The 16,642-nt window shown below is 42.8% G+C and overlaps 1 protein-coding gene across 3 annotated transcripts in view; it reads right to left on the bottom strand.

Annotated features, from left to right (window-relative positions):
• LOC119649701 (adenylate cyclase type 6) overlaps positions 1 to 16,642 on the bottom strand; it is a 518,692-nt gene that overhangs the window by 31,126 nt on the left and 470,924 nt on the right. For all 3 annotated transcript variants that reach the window (XM_038051969.1, XM_038051970.1, XM_038051971.1), the window contains 11 exons: positions 7,231 to 7,323; positions 7,013 to 7,159; positions 6,797 to 6,955; positions 6,585 to 6,729; positions 6,435 to 6,526; positions 6,009 to 6,168; positions 5,832 to 5,929; positions 5,681 to 5,771; positions 5,361 to 5,474; positions 5,213 to 5,293; positions 4,980 to 5,137 (listed from right to left, as the gene is read on the bottom strand). In XM_038051969.1, coding sequence (XP_037907897.1) covers positions 4,980 to 5,137; positions 5,213 to 5,293; positions 5,361 to 5,474; positions 5,681 to 5,771; positions 5,832 to 5,929; positions 6,009 to 6,168; positions 6,435 to 6,526; positions 6,585 to 6,729; positions 6,797 to 6,955; positions 7,013 to 7,159; positions 7,231 to 7,323 — 1,338 coding nt within the window. The remainder of the gene's footprint in view (positions 1 to 4,979; positions 5,138 to 5,212; positions 5,294 to 5,360; positions 5,475 to 5,680; positions 5,772 to 5,831; positions 5,930 to 6,008; positions 6,169 to 6,434; positions 6,527 to 6,584; positions 6,730 to 6,796; positions 6,956 to 7,012; positions 7,160 to 7,230; positions 7,324 to 16,642) is intronic.

Raw genomic sequence — 16,642 nt, 5'->3', positions numbered from 1 at the left:
TATTAACAATCACGCGCACTTCAGGAAAGTTTTCTAAGGGAGATAATGTGATCCTGGCGGGTGATCTGAATACCAAACTGAGGTCCGATAACACCTCATTTGGATATATGATAACAACAACAACTCCGAAAACCAAAAGAACTGGACGACTGCAAATACTACTAGGCGATTTGACGAACGTAAGGAGCTAGAACTATAACGAAAACACCGAAAGCACCGTTAAAAAATGCAAGGAGGAGGGGGGGGGGGGAGAGTGAAACGAATTTCACTTTTGCGTTGGCCATGTAAGTAGATACTCTCGCAAAAATAAATACAAGAATTTGCAGGTGGTCGTAACGGTGGTCGACAGTTTGATGAGGGATGTAAACGGTATGTTTTTCATTTATATGATATTCTACCAGGATTCTCGATTGGATAACATTTGATGAAGATGCAAAATAAATTAATTAAAGCGGAAGCTACTGTTACCGCCCTCAAGCAGGGTGGATTCTTACTGGTTTGTTAAATCTCTTCGTGAAACAATTCTACGCAGCACCCGCGATTTCTGTGGAGTTATTACTTTGACTCATTTGGAAATCCTGAAAATCAGCGATTTTTATTGGTGAGTGGAAGAAGGAGTTGATCCTTAGGATTTCAAGGAAAGACATTTGAGTTGAACATAATAATTCAGGCGTGGGGGCTTAGTATTTGCGTGCTCGGTACTATCATGCTGATATTACACAGGTGAAATAATCCGAAAACGCATCAAAAAACACATCGAAAGACTCATTGAGAAAGAGCAGCCTGGTTTTCGTTCTGTAAACTCCTGTAACGACGACGTTAACGTTACTGTGGAACAGTGTGGCAGGCATCGCCCCTCCCCTTTCCCCGCTTTTCGCCAATTTCTAGGAGATTTTCGACAGTATGAGCAGAGGAGGCTTTTCGGGAAAACTAATATCTATTGTTAGAACGACATATAATGGTGATAAATATCACGTAATGCATCAAGGTAAAAGTTAATAGGAATCCGTATGCAAAACGGGGTCCTAGAGTTTTAAATACCGTCACTAATACTTTTCCTCCACGTTACCGTTGACGTTCTTTATGTCTTCTTACTTCAAACATTTGAACAACTCCGATGACATTTACTTGGTCTCTCGGCGATTCATTGACCTTAACTAATTGATTGGTTCCGTGGTGGCAAGCAGAGTTGAAATGAAGATAAATTCCAAATAAGTCGGCGAACCGGAAGTTCATGAAAGAAAAGTTTTCTATATTTTTTTATATATTTGAGTGGAGATTTGCCACATTTATACCTAGGTCGTAATGTTTATGCATTTAGTATGTGAAATAATTCACTTAATGTAATGTAATCCTGACATTTAACTTCTTAGATTGCAGTAAACTTGTAGAAAAAGGTACATGTTTGACCTATTATAACTTTGTTAGTAATAATTCGATTTCCACAAAAAGTGCAGTATAATGCTTTATACCATAGTCTGCACTACTGCCGAATTTTAAGATTCTAGGGTGAAGTTAATTGGGGTTTCTACTCAATTTTCAAAGCAAACATTTTAAACAAGTCGGAATACCGGAAGCTCGCGCTTCGGATATAAAGGTTTTGTGTTCAACTTATGTAAGAAATTTCAACGCATATTTTTCTATCCGTATATAGCTACAAATCCAACATACTCCTTCATATTTTTCCAAACTACGAGACATACGTACATATTACAGCCATAGATATTACGCTCACCCTAAACAAACAAACTGCCTATTTCCGAATACTGTACACATATAGGCACGTATATAAATTGATCGTACCCATATTTCCGATTTACTTCTTATATCTGTTTGAATTAGGCACTACCCGCAAAGTTTATTAGCACGCATATATTATATACCTACATGCACACATGTCTGGCTGGCAAATAACCAAAAAAACTAAAACAAAATAATTCTCTCCGACCCAATTCATAAGAACTCATTTCGTTGTGGTATTGATGAATTGATATGTGATGATGACGTCATGCAGGTTGTAGAGTGCACGAAATTCACAAAAAATTGTAAAGTTTCACCTCCTATAACTTTGTTAATAATAATTGGATTTTCTTCAAACTTGACCAAATTGTGTATTATATTACACGCATGCCAAATTTTGTAGTTCTGGGATGAATATAAGGGGGGTGCCGGGTAAATTTCTAAAATGTGGAAATATACTATTATTAACTTTATTTGTGCAGATGTCGGAACCGGATATATTTTGAGGCCTAGATTTCGTAGAGATGCACCACTGTGATTTTTTTCAGATTTTTCGGTTGTATAAGTTCTGAGAACGAGACCTGTTACACTTTTTGGGGGTCATATTTTGAGCGTTCACTCCTCCATGTTTCACCTAATATCAAATATTGCACCAGTTTCCAAAAGTACTAATTGAGACCTTTCATTTGATATCCCACATGGCTACATTCTGTGAAAAAAAAATTTGCACCCTCCATTCACATGTATGGGGAGCCCCCCCTTAAACTTAACACAAGATGGCGCCACTTACTGCATGTAAAGGGATCACCAGATTACATACTCTCACCAATTTTCGTAACAATCGGTCCAGCCGTTTCCGAATAAATCGGGTGTGACAGACAGACAGACAGACAGACAGACAGACAGACAGACAGACGAACAGACGGACAGACAGACACCGTCTCGATTCTAATAAGGTTTTGTTTCACACAAAACCTTAAAAAGAGTATTATCAACTTTCGATTGCGTAGTTTCTGAGAATGACCCCGTCCCACAAGTGGTCACTTTCCTGCCTCCGCATCCCCCTCTCTCCTTTACCATTTGTGTCAGAACTAATACCGAAGTTGGAAAGTATCAATAGGGACCTTTCATTTAATACTCCATATGACTATTGCATGTATGGAGACTTCCCCCTTAAACTCAACCTACAACTATGTTACTCAGTGCAAGCATGAATGTCCACAGTTCCAAACTTCTCACCAAATTGCGTGCCAAAAAAAAGTACTTGCGACAGACAAACAGTACCGACACTGTTCCGTTTCAGTTTTCACTCTAGGCTGGTATGTGGGAACGGTGCCTGGAGAGTGACTTCATAAGTTTATATCTATGTCGTGTCATTGTGATATTCTAGCCGGAGACAATATCCAGTGGAAAGGGTTGTAGGCTTCTTGGGAAGTCTTGGAGGGAGCTCAAACAGATCGCCAGAGGCCAATGATGGCTATTGAGCGTGTTTGACATGCTGGGTTTCATATGGGGGTTTAAGACAATTGTTGCATTGTTCGGAATTAATGTTTGCCTGAGTATTTCCTACTGGACGTATGTCAGTACGAAAGATGTGAAAGATACAAGTGTGTTTGGCTCATTAACTGTTTTCGGTGCAACTCGTAATGAATGGGGGTTAGGTCTATTATAAATTTAACTGCCTTACGTCATGATCTGCCATTGGTGGTTTAGTTTGCAACACTTTAGTAATGATTATTTAATCAGGTTGCGCGCAATATCTCTCCTCTTCCTGGGGGTCTATCTCGGCTCATCCCTTGAGGACCGGGTTGCAATAAAGTGCAATGACGTATGTTACTGGGATTGGTTCGTGATTGACTGGCCAATGTTAGTTTAAAGTTGATGGTCATCTTCTCACCTAGGGTTTCATCGTCACGATCAAACTATGACTTCTTGGTACAGTTTTTTTTAATTTAAATTTCAAAATTTTGCATTAATAGCTAATGTAGAGTAAGTCTAACGTGGAGCGAAAAAGAGATATTTGATAAAAAGGACACTGGGTATTAAGGAAGATTCTGAATGGATTAAGGGGGTCATCCCGTGTAGCGGATCCGCGGAATCGATTTTTTTTGGCATTAATTGTATCTAGATATAGTGTAGAATATATCGGCAAAGTGATGTGATTTTTTGATATTCGGAGTCGTTCAGAACTTATAGTGTTAAACAAGTGACAAGTCACATGCCAGATTTATGTCGATCGCCGTAATTAAGCTCGAATTTATCGGTCCGAATGACGTTCGAATGACTTCGCTAAAAGAGCAAGAATTGAAACCAAGGCTGTACATGTGTTTCTTGAAGAAACCTAAGGTTTATGGACTAGGTATAGCAGATTAATTGTCAGTTAAGGTTTTATGGCTAAAAATCGCATTCTACTTTTTAAATGCGTTTTTCTTGAAACCGCATGTTGAAAATCGGCTGCCACCATAGTCCAAAATCTATCTAACGAAATTTTCACGACTCATTCAGAACACATTTCTACGGTCCGCAAACTAGGATAATTGCGATTCATTCAGTAGTTGTTTTTTTATTCAGTGAAGAAGCCGTAAAAAGACACCAAAATTCACAAAAAAAAGTTTAACACGTTTGTGGACTGTAGTCAAGTATGTGTGTTAAAATGCCGTTTAATTTAAGATGATCGCAGCGCCCTCTAGCATCGCAGCAGAAAAAACTTGGAGATGTGTATATAAATTGCTCTGTATTTCAATAACAAACTACGCGATCGGGCTGGAAAAATTACTATGCATGCTCAAGATATTAATAAATCTATGGTGAAAAATTTGTATTGGTGTCTTTATCCAGTTCTTCACAAAATATTTCTAAAGAAAGCCGAAAAAACGGCCTTCACACGGGGTGACCCCTTAAAGTTGATCAAACTTTGAAACCTCGGCAGGATAGATGCTATTCCGGGAGAAAGAAAATGGTTAGAGCTATTTAATCCGCGAATAATCTCGAAGGCATCAAATACTTTATCCTTTTCCGCAAAAGATGCGTCAAATTAAGCTTTAAAGGTATCTTCAATTTGTTCAGATTTTTCAACTATTAAAAGGCGTGAGTAGAACATACATATGTATGTAACATTTTATCTTTAAACTGGAAGATGATGACTGAAACATCCTTGGAGTATGTTCAGATTGGCGGAGCCTTTTAATAATTTGTATACAAAGCATTATTTCAGTCTCTTTAATTTATTTAGTATTTACCCGAATATAAATTTATGTTCTCTCGATGTGTACAGGTAAATTGATCCAGATACATAGATAAGTCCTATCGCGAATAGAAGAACTAACTTAAACATTATGCGAAGCACCTGATAGATCGCACAGACCATCATCGACAAAAGCGTTAATAGTAGAAAAGTCTGTGAAAGAGATAAGGAAAGATTTCATGTTTTAATTCGTGGTCCATGATCCATCCATTTAACAAAGATACTTACATTGAAGATAACGTAGTAATCACACTGTGCTTCATCTAAGATATTATTATCTAAACAATTACTCCCATAAAGAGCTAAGATCTGTTAGAAGGAATCGATTGTCAGTTGATATTTAAGATATTTGAGTATTAGGGAATAGAGCACTTACTATTGAAACACCTGCTGGTGAATTTATTAATATTACAGCAAAGAAACAGAAACATTGCGATAAAAGTCTATTGCTATGAATTCGTCCAGCGAATCGTTTAGCACCAATAGGAAGCTGTGGGATAAAATGTTTAGACTGAGCAATAAAAAAAGATGAATTCTTATACCCTACTGAAAAATGAGAAAGAATAAGTAAAACCGGATATTAACCCATACATAATTTAATATTCTCATGGGTTTTTTCCGGGTATTAAGAGAGATAATTAAGCATTTAATTTTTTAGACAGTTTTGTAGGGTCCAGTAACAGTGTGTAGTATTACCTTAATATTGTGTTCATAGGCTGCGATTAAGAATATCAAAAGTAGTAGGACAACAATTGCTATACCGCTAGTGGCGTAATTATAAAGACTCCTGAAAAATCGAATGGAGTTTCAAAATAACTCGCGCAGGAATCGCAAATGTCAAACTTACTGCTTAAACACTATTAGGCGCATAGAAACCATTCCAATTAATATTAGGAAACTACAGTAAAAATAAAGGGTTAGCATCCTATCCCGCTCCCTCGCATACTGTCAAAAGATAATTGATAATAAATAATGCAACATTTTAGTTACTTCAATTAGGCTTAGATATCAAAATCTACATTACTTTATGTTCTAGTGATGCATCCTTGAATGATAACAAAACGGATTTACAATGTTCGGCACGTAAATGATCTATGCTTCGAGCATCAATCGCTCGCATAAGGTAGTCGTTGACTTCGTCCTCAGGGTCTTTTGTCGATTCAGTAGCATCGGTGAAACCAAGTCTGGAAAGACAGAGCATTTCCGGTAAAAATAATTACTAAAAACTTAGGCTCGAAGGAAAAACTGGTTGCCGAAATACGATTTTCGTGGAATAAATGAAAACTATAATATTTCAGCGAAAAAAGGAAATATCTGCTATCTTTTATATTCAATACTCCATTCTTATGTAGTACAGTGTACCGATAGGAAATATCTGCTTTAGTAGGAATGTTTATTTAAAGAAACGAAAATATTTCAAACAAATTTATATTTTATTCATATGCATTACTTGGAAGCATTTTTCTGTGTTCCATGTCCCATCATCCTCAGCTCCTTTGAAATATTCCCATTTATTGCAAGCGTGTTGCGAGTCTTTTTATGCTACAAAAATAACAGTCACGATCATTTGAAATGCACAAATTAAATAAATTGCACATACAGCTCTATACGTGTCACCAGGTACAATTAAATAAGTTTCAATTTGATTATCCTTCAAATATGAATTTCGTTCATAACCACGCCCCTCTTCAACTTCATAGTCGCCGTCCAAGCACTTCAGTGTTTCCTTTGTAATATGTACACGCCTGAATTCAATCAAAAATATTAATCCCCAAAATCAGTTTCGTTCAAAGGACGAATATGTCCAATTACCCAGGAATTCCACCACTTTCCATATGGTTAGCTAGCGTAACATCATTCGACCATACATCGAATTGCCATTTAACAAGCCCCAGGACACCGCAATGCACACGTCCTGTGTGGATCCCTACTCGCATATTGACATTGACGGCCATAACTTCACGTACGAGTCTATAAAAATCTGGAATTTAGCTTCAAGGATAATTTGAATTAATGTTTCAATTTTACGCGATAGCATCTATCATGTCCAAGCCCATTTCGACGGCACAGTGGGCATGGTCGGGTCGTGGTTCTGGTAGCCCGGAGACGCAGTAATAGCAGTCGCCCAGGAGTTTTATGCGAAGGCAATGGTGTTCGGCAGCTAATCGGTCGAATCTGTTGTGGAGGAGTTAATTATTGATGTGGAAGGATGATGTTGCATGCAATAGATATATTTGTGCGTATACCTGGCGAATAATTCGTTTAAAAGACGGACTAGTTCCTCTGCAGTGCATTGGTCTGAAAGACTAGTAAAGCCACAAATGTCGGCGAAGAGAATGCTGAAAAAAAAGCCAAATCAATGCTCAAACAATTAAAAATTAATTTTATACTAAAAAAATTCATCGACTGCAGATTACTGGATTAATATGGGTGATTTATTAGCTGTTCACCTACAGTGTTATTGTGAATATTACGGCGTGTCCATGGATGGGCTGGATTCACAGGAGCAATTTTTTCTATTTTCAATAGAAAACCATTCGAGAGTTTATGAGATACTTCAATTGACATGATGACGGGCACATTTCAAACAAGATTTTATCTTTGGAGAGCTCAGTTCTTTTATTATATAGTAACAAACGGTTCAGGACGTATGATTGCAATATTTTCGTTAAGGTTGACCCAGAAAAATCCAAATCCGATTTTTAAGGCTGTTATATTGATCTGCATGCTATTGGGATCTAGGTATAAATGTGAATTTGGATGCTAAGATAATATGCAACTTAGCTTCAGGTTTAAGACAATGCGCAAGTAAACTTGTCTATACTGTGAGAGTCATACGAATTCGTGCCAGCATACTGAAGATCGCATCGCTCACCAAAAAGAAATAGAAAGCTGTGTGAGGTATCCAGCGGCCAGTGTTGACGAGATTCCCACGATACTAGTTGCTCACATTTTGCTGTCAAAGTTCCGCAGCAATAAGGACAAGCTCGCCCAAACCCCGTACCTTCCAAATTCATGGATGCCCAGAAGAGACTACGTGGCGATTGAAGAGGAGAAATCGTAAGCGAACCCCAACTCCGGATAAATGGTGTGTTTAGATGTTTGCTGCATTTGGTCTTAATCGATTTCAAGCAATCTTTCGATAACGTGAGCAGGGAGTAATAGAAAAACTAGAGAAACTAATAGCGGCGTAAAATCTAACATGCTGCACCGAGATAAAATGTCGGAGGATTTTGAGGTCCACAGCGGAGTCCACAAGGGTTGCATTTGTAACCGATATTATTTTTTCTTATTATCGGTGACGTTTTCATGCTGTGTTGTCCGGAGGATATGGAGAAATTTAATGAACGATGACATCTTTCCTCAAACACCTCAACTACGCTGATGACATTTCTTTGCTCTCTCACCGGGTCATGGGCCCTTATAACTTCAATCCCAGCAAATATGGTTTTATATGGAATCAATGCTCCCTTAGTTATACTGCAGTTTGCAAGAAATTGCTGCGGGAATGGTTGGCATAATTATCGAATTCTTCCGAGAATTTAATTGAATTTCTCAAATCGGACGTTGTATAAAAAGGGATTACATACCATATCTAGACATTACAACGTTAAATTTCTTGGAAACAGCAAAAATTTGGAATACAAATACTAAACATGAGTTCACACGAAGGTTCTAACAAGTCGGGAAACCGGAAGCTGGACGCTTCAGGTACGAAAGGTTTTGTGCATTTCTTAGTACGTAGCACGTAATATATGCATATACAATATTATGTGAGAATATCTACTTTCGGATGATATTGACATTTATAGCCTTGAATTTGCAAAGAAGCGACAACTTTGACGTATTATAACTTTGTTAGCAATAGTGCGATTTCCACCAAACTTGGTAACATCATGCTCTATGTTACACCCTATATTGTTGCGAAATTTCGTGGTCCTAGCTTGAATTTAAGGCGGGTTTTGCAGCGAATTACTAAAAATTATATTAATATACTATTATATAAATAAAGTTATATTTGTGCAGATATCAGTGTGGAAGGTATTTCGGAGCCCAGGCACCATATAGTGGCAGCCTCTTGATTTTTTTCAGATTTTTCGGTTGGGTAGTTTCTGAGAATGGCCCCCGTAAAGGAATGGTCACTTTCAACCCCCCGCACTCCCCACCTTTCCAAACAAATGTCAAAACTAAGACCATTTTCGAAAAGTACTAACTGAGACCTTTAATTTGATACCCCACATGACTATATTTGAAGAAAAAAAAAATTACACCCCCCTTTTGCATGTATGGGGACCCCCCCTTAAATTCGACGTAAGAGGATGTAACTCACTGTATGCGTGAGCGTTCACAGTTCCCACCTTTTTACCAAATTTGGTGTCAATCGCTGTAACCGTTTCCGAGAAAAATGCGTGTGACGGACAGACAGACAGACAGACAGACAGACACATAGCGGCGAAATGCACCGGTGACTGTGACAGGTCAAAATGTTGCAGAAAATGTGGGGGAGAAGGCCATATGTTCAGGGAATGCAAGGCTGAGCCTGAATGCATGCTCTGCAAGGAAAAAAAAGGGCGTCGACTGTCGGCACGTTGCAGGCAGCAGCAGATGCCCAGTGTTTAGGCGAGCCTTGAATGCAGTAAAAAAATGAGGTTGATACAAATCAACCTCAACCACTGCGAGGCAGCGCAAGACCTTCTCTCGCAGACCATCTATGAGAAGGGAATCGAAGCTGCCATAATCAGCGAGCCCTATCGCAACAATAAGAGCGGTGCCTGGACTGCAGATGAAACTGGCAAGGCGGCAATATGGGCGTGTGGAAATCAGGCCATTCAAGAAGTGATGGAGTTTCCAGAAGTTGGATTCGTCAGGGCAAAAATAGCTGGCATCTATATATATAGTTGCTATGCTCCACCAAGCGCGACGATAACAGAATTCGAAGGAATGCTAGGTATGCTAGTCTCGGATGCAAGAAGTCGAAACCCCAAGATCATAGCTGATGATTTCAACGCGTGGGCCGTGGATTGGGGCAGTCGCACTACGAACACCAGGGGCCGTATCCTGCTCGAGGCTTTCGCGGAGCTAGATTTGGTGCTTGCCAACACGGGAAACGTTTCCACTTTTCGTGGGACGGGGTCGGGCTCAATAGTCGATCTGACATATGTGAGTACCACATTGGCGAGGAGAATGACATGGTTTGTCAGTGAGCATTATACTCACAGCGACCACCAGGCGATTTTCCTCCAGATCGAGTATGGACCATGCGTCGATGCGTGTCCCCGTGAGGCTGGAAACCGTGGCTGGTCCGTGAAAGGGCTTGAGGAGGATGCATTCATAGAGATGCTATTGGGAGGCCAATGTCCCGGTGGTGCGGCTACGGAAAAGGTAGAGCAAATGATGGGACGCATAACAAGAGCATGCGACGCTGCTATGCCGAGGCGACGAGTTCTCGCAAAAAGGCGCTCAAACTATTGGTGGAATGAAGAGATCGCGGTGTTACGGAATGCATGTTTTCGTGCTAGAAGGATCTGCCAACGATCTAGAGCAAGACCAGACTTCGACGAGAAACGGCTAGCATATGTGAACCTTCGAGGTAGGCTTAAGCAGGCTATACGGACCAGCAAGCGAGAATGCTTCAAGGAGCTTTGCACAGAGGCAGACCAAAGCCCCTGGGGAACAGCGTACGGGATAGTTATGAAGAAGATGAGAGGGCGAACACCACAATTGACCTGCCCGCATCTTCTGCTCGATATCGTGACGGCGCTCTTCCCCCCGGATAAAGGGGAGCGCAAACAACACAAGCGAGCACTCGACGTCTACACCATACCTGCGGTAACTGAGGAGGAACTTATGCAAATTTGCCGGAGAATTGGTGATAACAAAGCACCCGGTCTGGATGCTGTTCCCAATAGAGCCCTTAAACTCGCTGTTAAGACCAGACCCGACTGGTTTATCAGCGTGTTTGAGACATGCATGATAGAAGGAATTTTCCCCGATCGGTGGAAGAGGCAAAAACTAGTTTTGCTCCCGAAGCCGAATAAACACCCAGGACACCCATCATCATACCGACCGATTTGCCTTATCGACACGGCAGGAAAGATGCTCGAAAGGGTCATCTACAACAGACTGTTCCCTATCATTGAATACAAGGATGGACTATCGGAGCGACAATTTGGATTTCGTCAAGCCCACTCAACGATCGACGCCGTAGACGTTGTTTTGAAGCTGGCTCGAGACGCGATGTCGTCTAAAAAATGCTGTGCCGTAGTGACGTTGGACATCAAAAATGCGTTCAATTCCGCAAGCTGGGAGTGGATAAAAAGTTCACTGGCTAACACGGGTGTCCCTAGTTACTTGACTAAGCTCCTCAACAGTTACCTTTCGGAGAGGACACTGTGGTATGACACGGATGAGGGATCCAAGCAGTACACCGTCACCGCAGGAGTACCACAGGGCTCAGTGTTGGGTCCTCTCCTGTGGAACGTCATGTACAATGGGGTCCTTGTCCTTCCCGTGCCAAAGGAGGCCACGATAATCGGTTTCGCAGATGATCTAGCTGTGGTTGTCGTCGCGAAAGAACCTGAAGACGTCGAAATGTACGCTAACGAAACCATTAGCGCCATAAAAGCGTGGCTGGAGATGGTTCAGCTTGACCTTGCGGAACAAAAGACGGAGGCGGTCTTGATTACCAATCGTAGGAAGAGGAATACGATTAATATTCGCGTTGGTGGTCACGTCATCACTTCGAAGCCGGTTATCAAATACCTGGGGGTGATGATTGACGCTAAGATCAATTTCAGGGGACATCTGGACTATGCCTGTGAGAAAGCGGCAAATACCAGCGTATCATTAGCGCGGATGATGCCTAACATTGGAGGTCCAAGGTACAGTCGCAGATTACTTGTAGCCGGAGTGGTTCGCTCCACACTATTATACGCGGCACCAGTTTGGGAGAACGCATTAGCGTGTGAGAGTAATCGTAGGAGAGTGAATATGACTTACCGCTTAGTGGCGCTAAGGGTGTGCAGCGCCTTCAGAACAATATCAGGCGAGGCAGCGTGTGTTATTGCGGGAATGATCCCGATAGACATTCTGGCAAGTGAGACACGCTGCCTGTACGAGGCAAGGAAGATGAATCCTCTTGAAAAGGATGCAGAATGCCGAAAGGCGGCAAGGCGAGAGTCGCTGGAAAAGTGGCAGAAACGGTGGGATGACTCGCAGAGGGGTCGCTGGACCCACACTTTGATTCCCCGTATTGAAGAGTGGATCCAGCGACGACACGGTGAGATTAACTACCATCTGACGCAATTCCTGTCAGGACATGGCGGTTACAGGAAGTACCTGCACCAATTTAGGCTGGATGATTCTCCCTTGTGTCCTGAATGTGGTTGCACACCTGAGGACCCGGAGCATGTTATGTTCCACTGCCCACGATTTCTCTCAGAAAGGAGGAGTCTGGAAAACTCCCTGAAAACCAATCTAAGCCCGCAGAATATCGTCGGGGAAATGTTGAAATCGGAGGGAAACTGGTGTGCGGTGAACACCGCCATCAAACAAATACAAAAGGAACTGGCAAGAGCGGAGCGCGCAAGGAGGACGCGAAGAACGGAAGGCGTGGTCGCGTAAAGCGCAGTCCACCCCGCGAAGTAATGCTTTGCGGCGGTCCCGCGGGGAAGGAAAAAGGAGAAAGTGGGGGTGGTTTTAGTGGGTGAGAATCCCACACGCTGCTGCAACCTGGCGCGGCAGTGTCTTTCTAAAATTTCCACCTCCATCCATAAAAAAAAAAAAAAAAAAAAAAAAGACAGACAGACAGACAGACGGTAAACCGATTTTAACGGTGTTTACACAAAACCTTAAAAACGGTGTTCCAGTCGACAATTTGACGCTTTTTGGTGAAGACTGCCCAGATTGTGCTGCCTTCTGAAATATGCGGTTTTCAACATAGACAAGTTATTTGATCAACTTAAATAGAACCTTGCCATGGGTTCCCCCAGCTATCTGAGGATGAGCTAGCGGAAAATACTTTCAAGGTACCGCAGGACCCCATGAATTAATGGACGCTACACCAATAAGAAGAAAACTGTATCGACCGCACCGCTCTAGAAAATCCAATTTTCAAACGTTGAAATTGCTTATACCGACTTCGATTGCCATGAATTAGTCAGTTCTACTCCAGCGAGAGTGGAAGAAACAATGATCCGTTTTTCACTCAAACCAGAACGCGAGGGAAATGAGGACAACGTGGCCTCAAACGAGTTGCATGAGCAAGCAGCTAAGAAAATTCGTCTGAGAAATGAATCTGTAGTATTCTTCAAAGATCAAAGACCAAGGAATTGAAAAACTTTAAATGATATAATCATGGCTTTTTGATAAAAATGTAACATTGACCATATATTTTTTTGGAAGAGGATACCGAATATAGAATGTTTCAATTTCACATGTGGGTATAGTTGCACGGCGTAGCCCGAAGTGCAGCTGTCGCCCCTCTTTAACGTTTGACCTATCCGCTGCCACTTCCGTCTTCGGATGTGCCAAGCCTGTGCTCAGACCAAGTTCATCGTTCGAGATTGTGTCAGGCTAGACACCCTTCGATGATACCACGTATTGACGAAAGCTTGAAGCTTTTGGGTAATAGTAGAATTAACTTTGCATGTGCTACTTCCATAACGCAACACAGAAAGAACACTACCAGAGTACAGTCTCAAGCTGATCTTGGTGTTGAATTAATTACACTTCCAGATTTTAGCCAGGGCAGTGAAAGAGGATCTAGCGATGCGTCGAGCAACGTCCAGTTCGGTGCCAGCGGGGCACGCTTTTTAGATATACAAACTGTCAGATGCCTTCCATTAATGCAGATAGGAAGAGTACGATGCGCCATCTGGATGAGAACCTTGGTTTAGTTGGTATAATTTTCAGTCCAACTCTACTTGCCACTATTTCCAAATCCAGAGCCGTTCGGCCAAGGTCCGTGAGAGAACAAACTGTTGTTATCAGCGTAGTTGAGGTGTTTGAGGAAAGATGCCAGCGATAAATAGCTCTGCGGGGAGACCGTCAAGTCGAGCGGCTTTACTCCGTTTGAATGCAATGATAGCCGAAATGATTTCTCTTCTGCTTGGTGAAACAATTTGCATCCGCATGCTTTTTTTTGGGGTGAATGCATTTGCAACTAAATACCTCCCCATCGTCAGAGAGCTAACCTGGAACCGTTTATCACATTCGGGCTAGTTCCCCCATTGCCCCGCTTTGCGGAGGCTTCAAATCAGGGAGTTCCTTTCACCAACGGGAGGGGACAGGAGCAAGGGAACTGTCAGTTCAAGGAACCCCCTGCCATCCGGCTCCTCCACCGGTCGAGCTCTACCTTCTTAGCAACGAGAAGGGCCCGAACGTAATGGGCAAAACGGCTTGACCTGTCAGCACTCCTCAGCATCTATTCGACAATTTTGTCTGGAGAGATCCCAGTATTTAAATAGAGCTGCTGACGAAACCCATCCCAACTTCCACAAGAAAAAAAAGTGTGGTGGGCGTCGGCCACAACTCCATTGCAAAATACACAATCCGGAGATCGCGTCTTTCCAATCTTGTGCAGGTAAGACTGAAAACTTCCATGCCCACTTAAAAATTGGGTAAGGAAATGGTCAGTCTCACCTTGCTTCTGATTTATCCATGCACCTAAGTTGCCGATGAGCTGCACAGTCCATCTGCCTCCAGTTTTATTTTTCCACGAGAGCTGCCACTCGTCTAGAATGCGTTGCCGTTCTTCGCGAGCAATCACCTCCCTTGGCTTATCTAACTTGCGCTTGTATATGGCTTGACGCTCCTTAGTAAGGAGGGCAACGGGGATCACTCCCGCGATCATCATCACGGCCGGTTCAGAGACAGTGTGGTACGCAGACGCCACCCGTAAAGCTCCCCGTCTCTGTACTTGCGCGACACGTTTACGATATATCTCCTTGTTAAGAGCGTCAGCCCATACCTCTGCGCCGTAGAGCAGGACAAACTGCGTTGACATCATCAGGAGACGTCGCCTGCTAGACGTAGGACCCCGAATGTTTGCCGTTAGTCTACTTAGCGCGGTAACTCCGGCTACAACCCTGTTCGCTGCCGCTTTGATTTGCTCAAAAAAGCTCATCAGCCTGAGGTACTTTACCGCTGATTTTGACTCGATTATCGACTCGCCAAACGATATGGGACGCAGGGTCGGAATTCTCTTTTTAGTCAGGATGACTACTTCGGTTTTTTTCCAGTGCAAGGTTGAAACCATGAGTAGTCATCCATCCGCTTACCCGTCCCATCAATATGCCGTGTCTGCTTTGCGCCGGTTCGACAGTGCGTCCAGCAACAAGCGCTGCGACATCATCTGCATAGGCGCGACTCCTCTGGCATGTCGAGTTTAAGTAGACTGTCATAGGTAGTGTTCTAGAGGTCTGGCTCTAGGATGGATCCCTGTGCTACCCCCGACGTGACCTCCATCCTCCCTTTACCCTCTAGTGCTTCAAAGAGCAGGGAGCGGTTTCTCAGTACCTCAATATCCGTAAGAGATAGTTCGGCACGGTGAAAGTATTGTTTAATGTGCCTACAATGTCTTTTCATCTTACGGAGCTAAAGGCGTTTCTGACGTCAAGCGTTACGAGGAGCACCACCCGTCGAGTTCAGCGGCTATGTGCCTCCGTTCGACGAACGGCGGCCACGACTTGCATGACAGCATCAATTGTGGATCTTCCTGCTCTAAAACCAAACTGCCGGGGAGATAAATCTCCGGTAGCGCGTATCACTTCAGCGAGTCTACTTCTGATGAGCTTTTCGAGCACTTTCCCACCAGTATCAAGCATACATTGTGGGCGGCATGAAGACGGAAATTGGGGGTCGCGTTTCCCTTTATGGATCAGCGCAAGCCTCGCCCCAACGAGCAGAGAAAATGCCCTCTTTCAGGCAAGCGTTGAATGCGCCAATCAGTAGGTCTGGCCGGTGCTGGAATACCAGTTTGTATACCTCTGCTGGAATATCTGGACTGGACTGCCTGTTCCAACCTTTTTATAGAGAAAAGTGGACAGTTCTCTGCGCTCTCCGCGCCGACGTCATCATCCCATATGGGGTGCGCAGGGAAGAGTGCTCTTAAAATGCGGTCCATCTGCTCGGCCTTAAGTAAACAGTTAACTGCTGGTCCCCAACTGGTCGATCTGATTGCCTTAGCTCGAGCAATGAGCTACTAATGACGAGGCGGTGGAAGTTGCAGAAATCCACGAGTCTCTTCCATTACCTTTGCGGTCGTCAACACCTGTTTCCCATTATATGCCGGTGCAATGTGTTGTGAGATCCTGCAACCATCACGATCGAAATATCATCTTTAGGCAGCCTCCTTTGAACTGCGTTTAATTTTTCGCAGAAAGCAACCTTTGTTGCTTTCCGTTCGTGTGTAGCATTGTTCAATTGTAACGCTCCTTAACCAGGACCAGAATCTTCTAGTTAAAAGTCCGTCAGAAACCAGCCCCCAGGTCAAGAGAGCGCGCGTTGTTGTAGCCGTCGGAAGCAACCCGACACCGGATTTGCGTCTGCTACAATAAATTTATAAGTTGCTAGCCCACAAATTTCTATCGGGGAAGAGTGAGTGTGTACTTAAGCCCCAACTCACAGGGTCACATATATTACCCATTGTGGATTTCA

This window comes from Hermetia illucens, chromosome 2 (genome assembly GCF_905115235.1).
Source record: "Hermetia illucens chromosome 2, iHerIll2.2.curated.20191125, whole genome shotgun sequence".
NCBI lineage: Eukaryota > Metazoa > Arthropoda > Insecta > Diptera > Stratiomyidae > Hermetia > Hermetia illucens.
The sequence above is the reverse complement of the archived record's forward strand: the minus strand, read 5'-3'. Positions and strand labels throughout refer to the sequence as shown.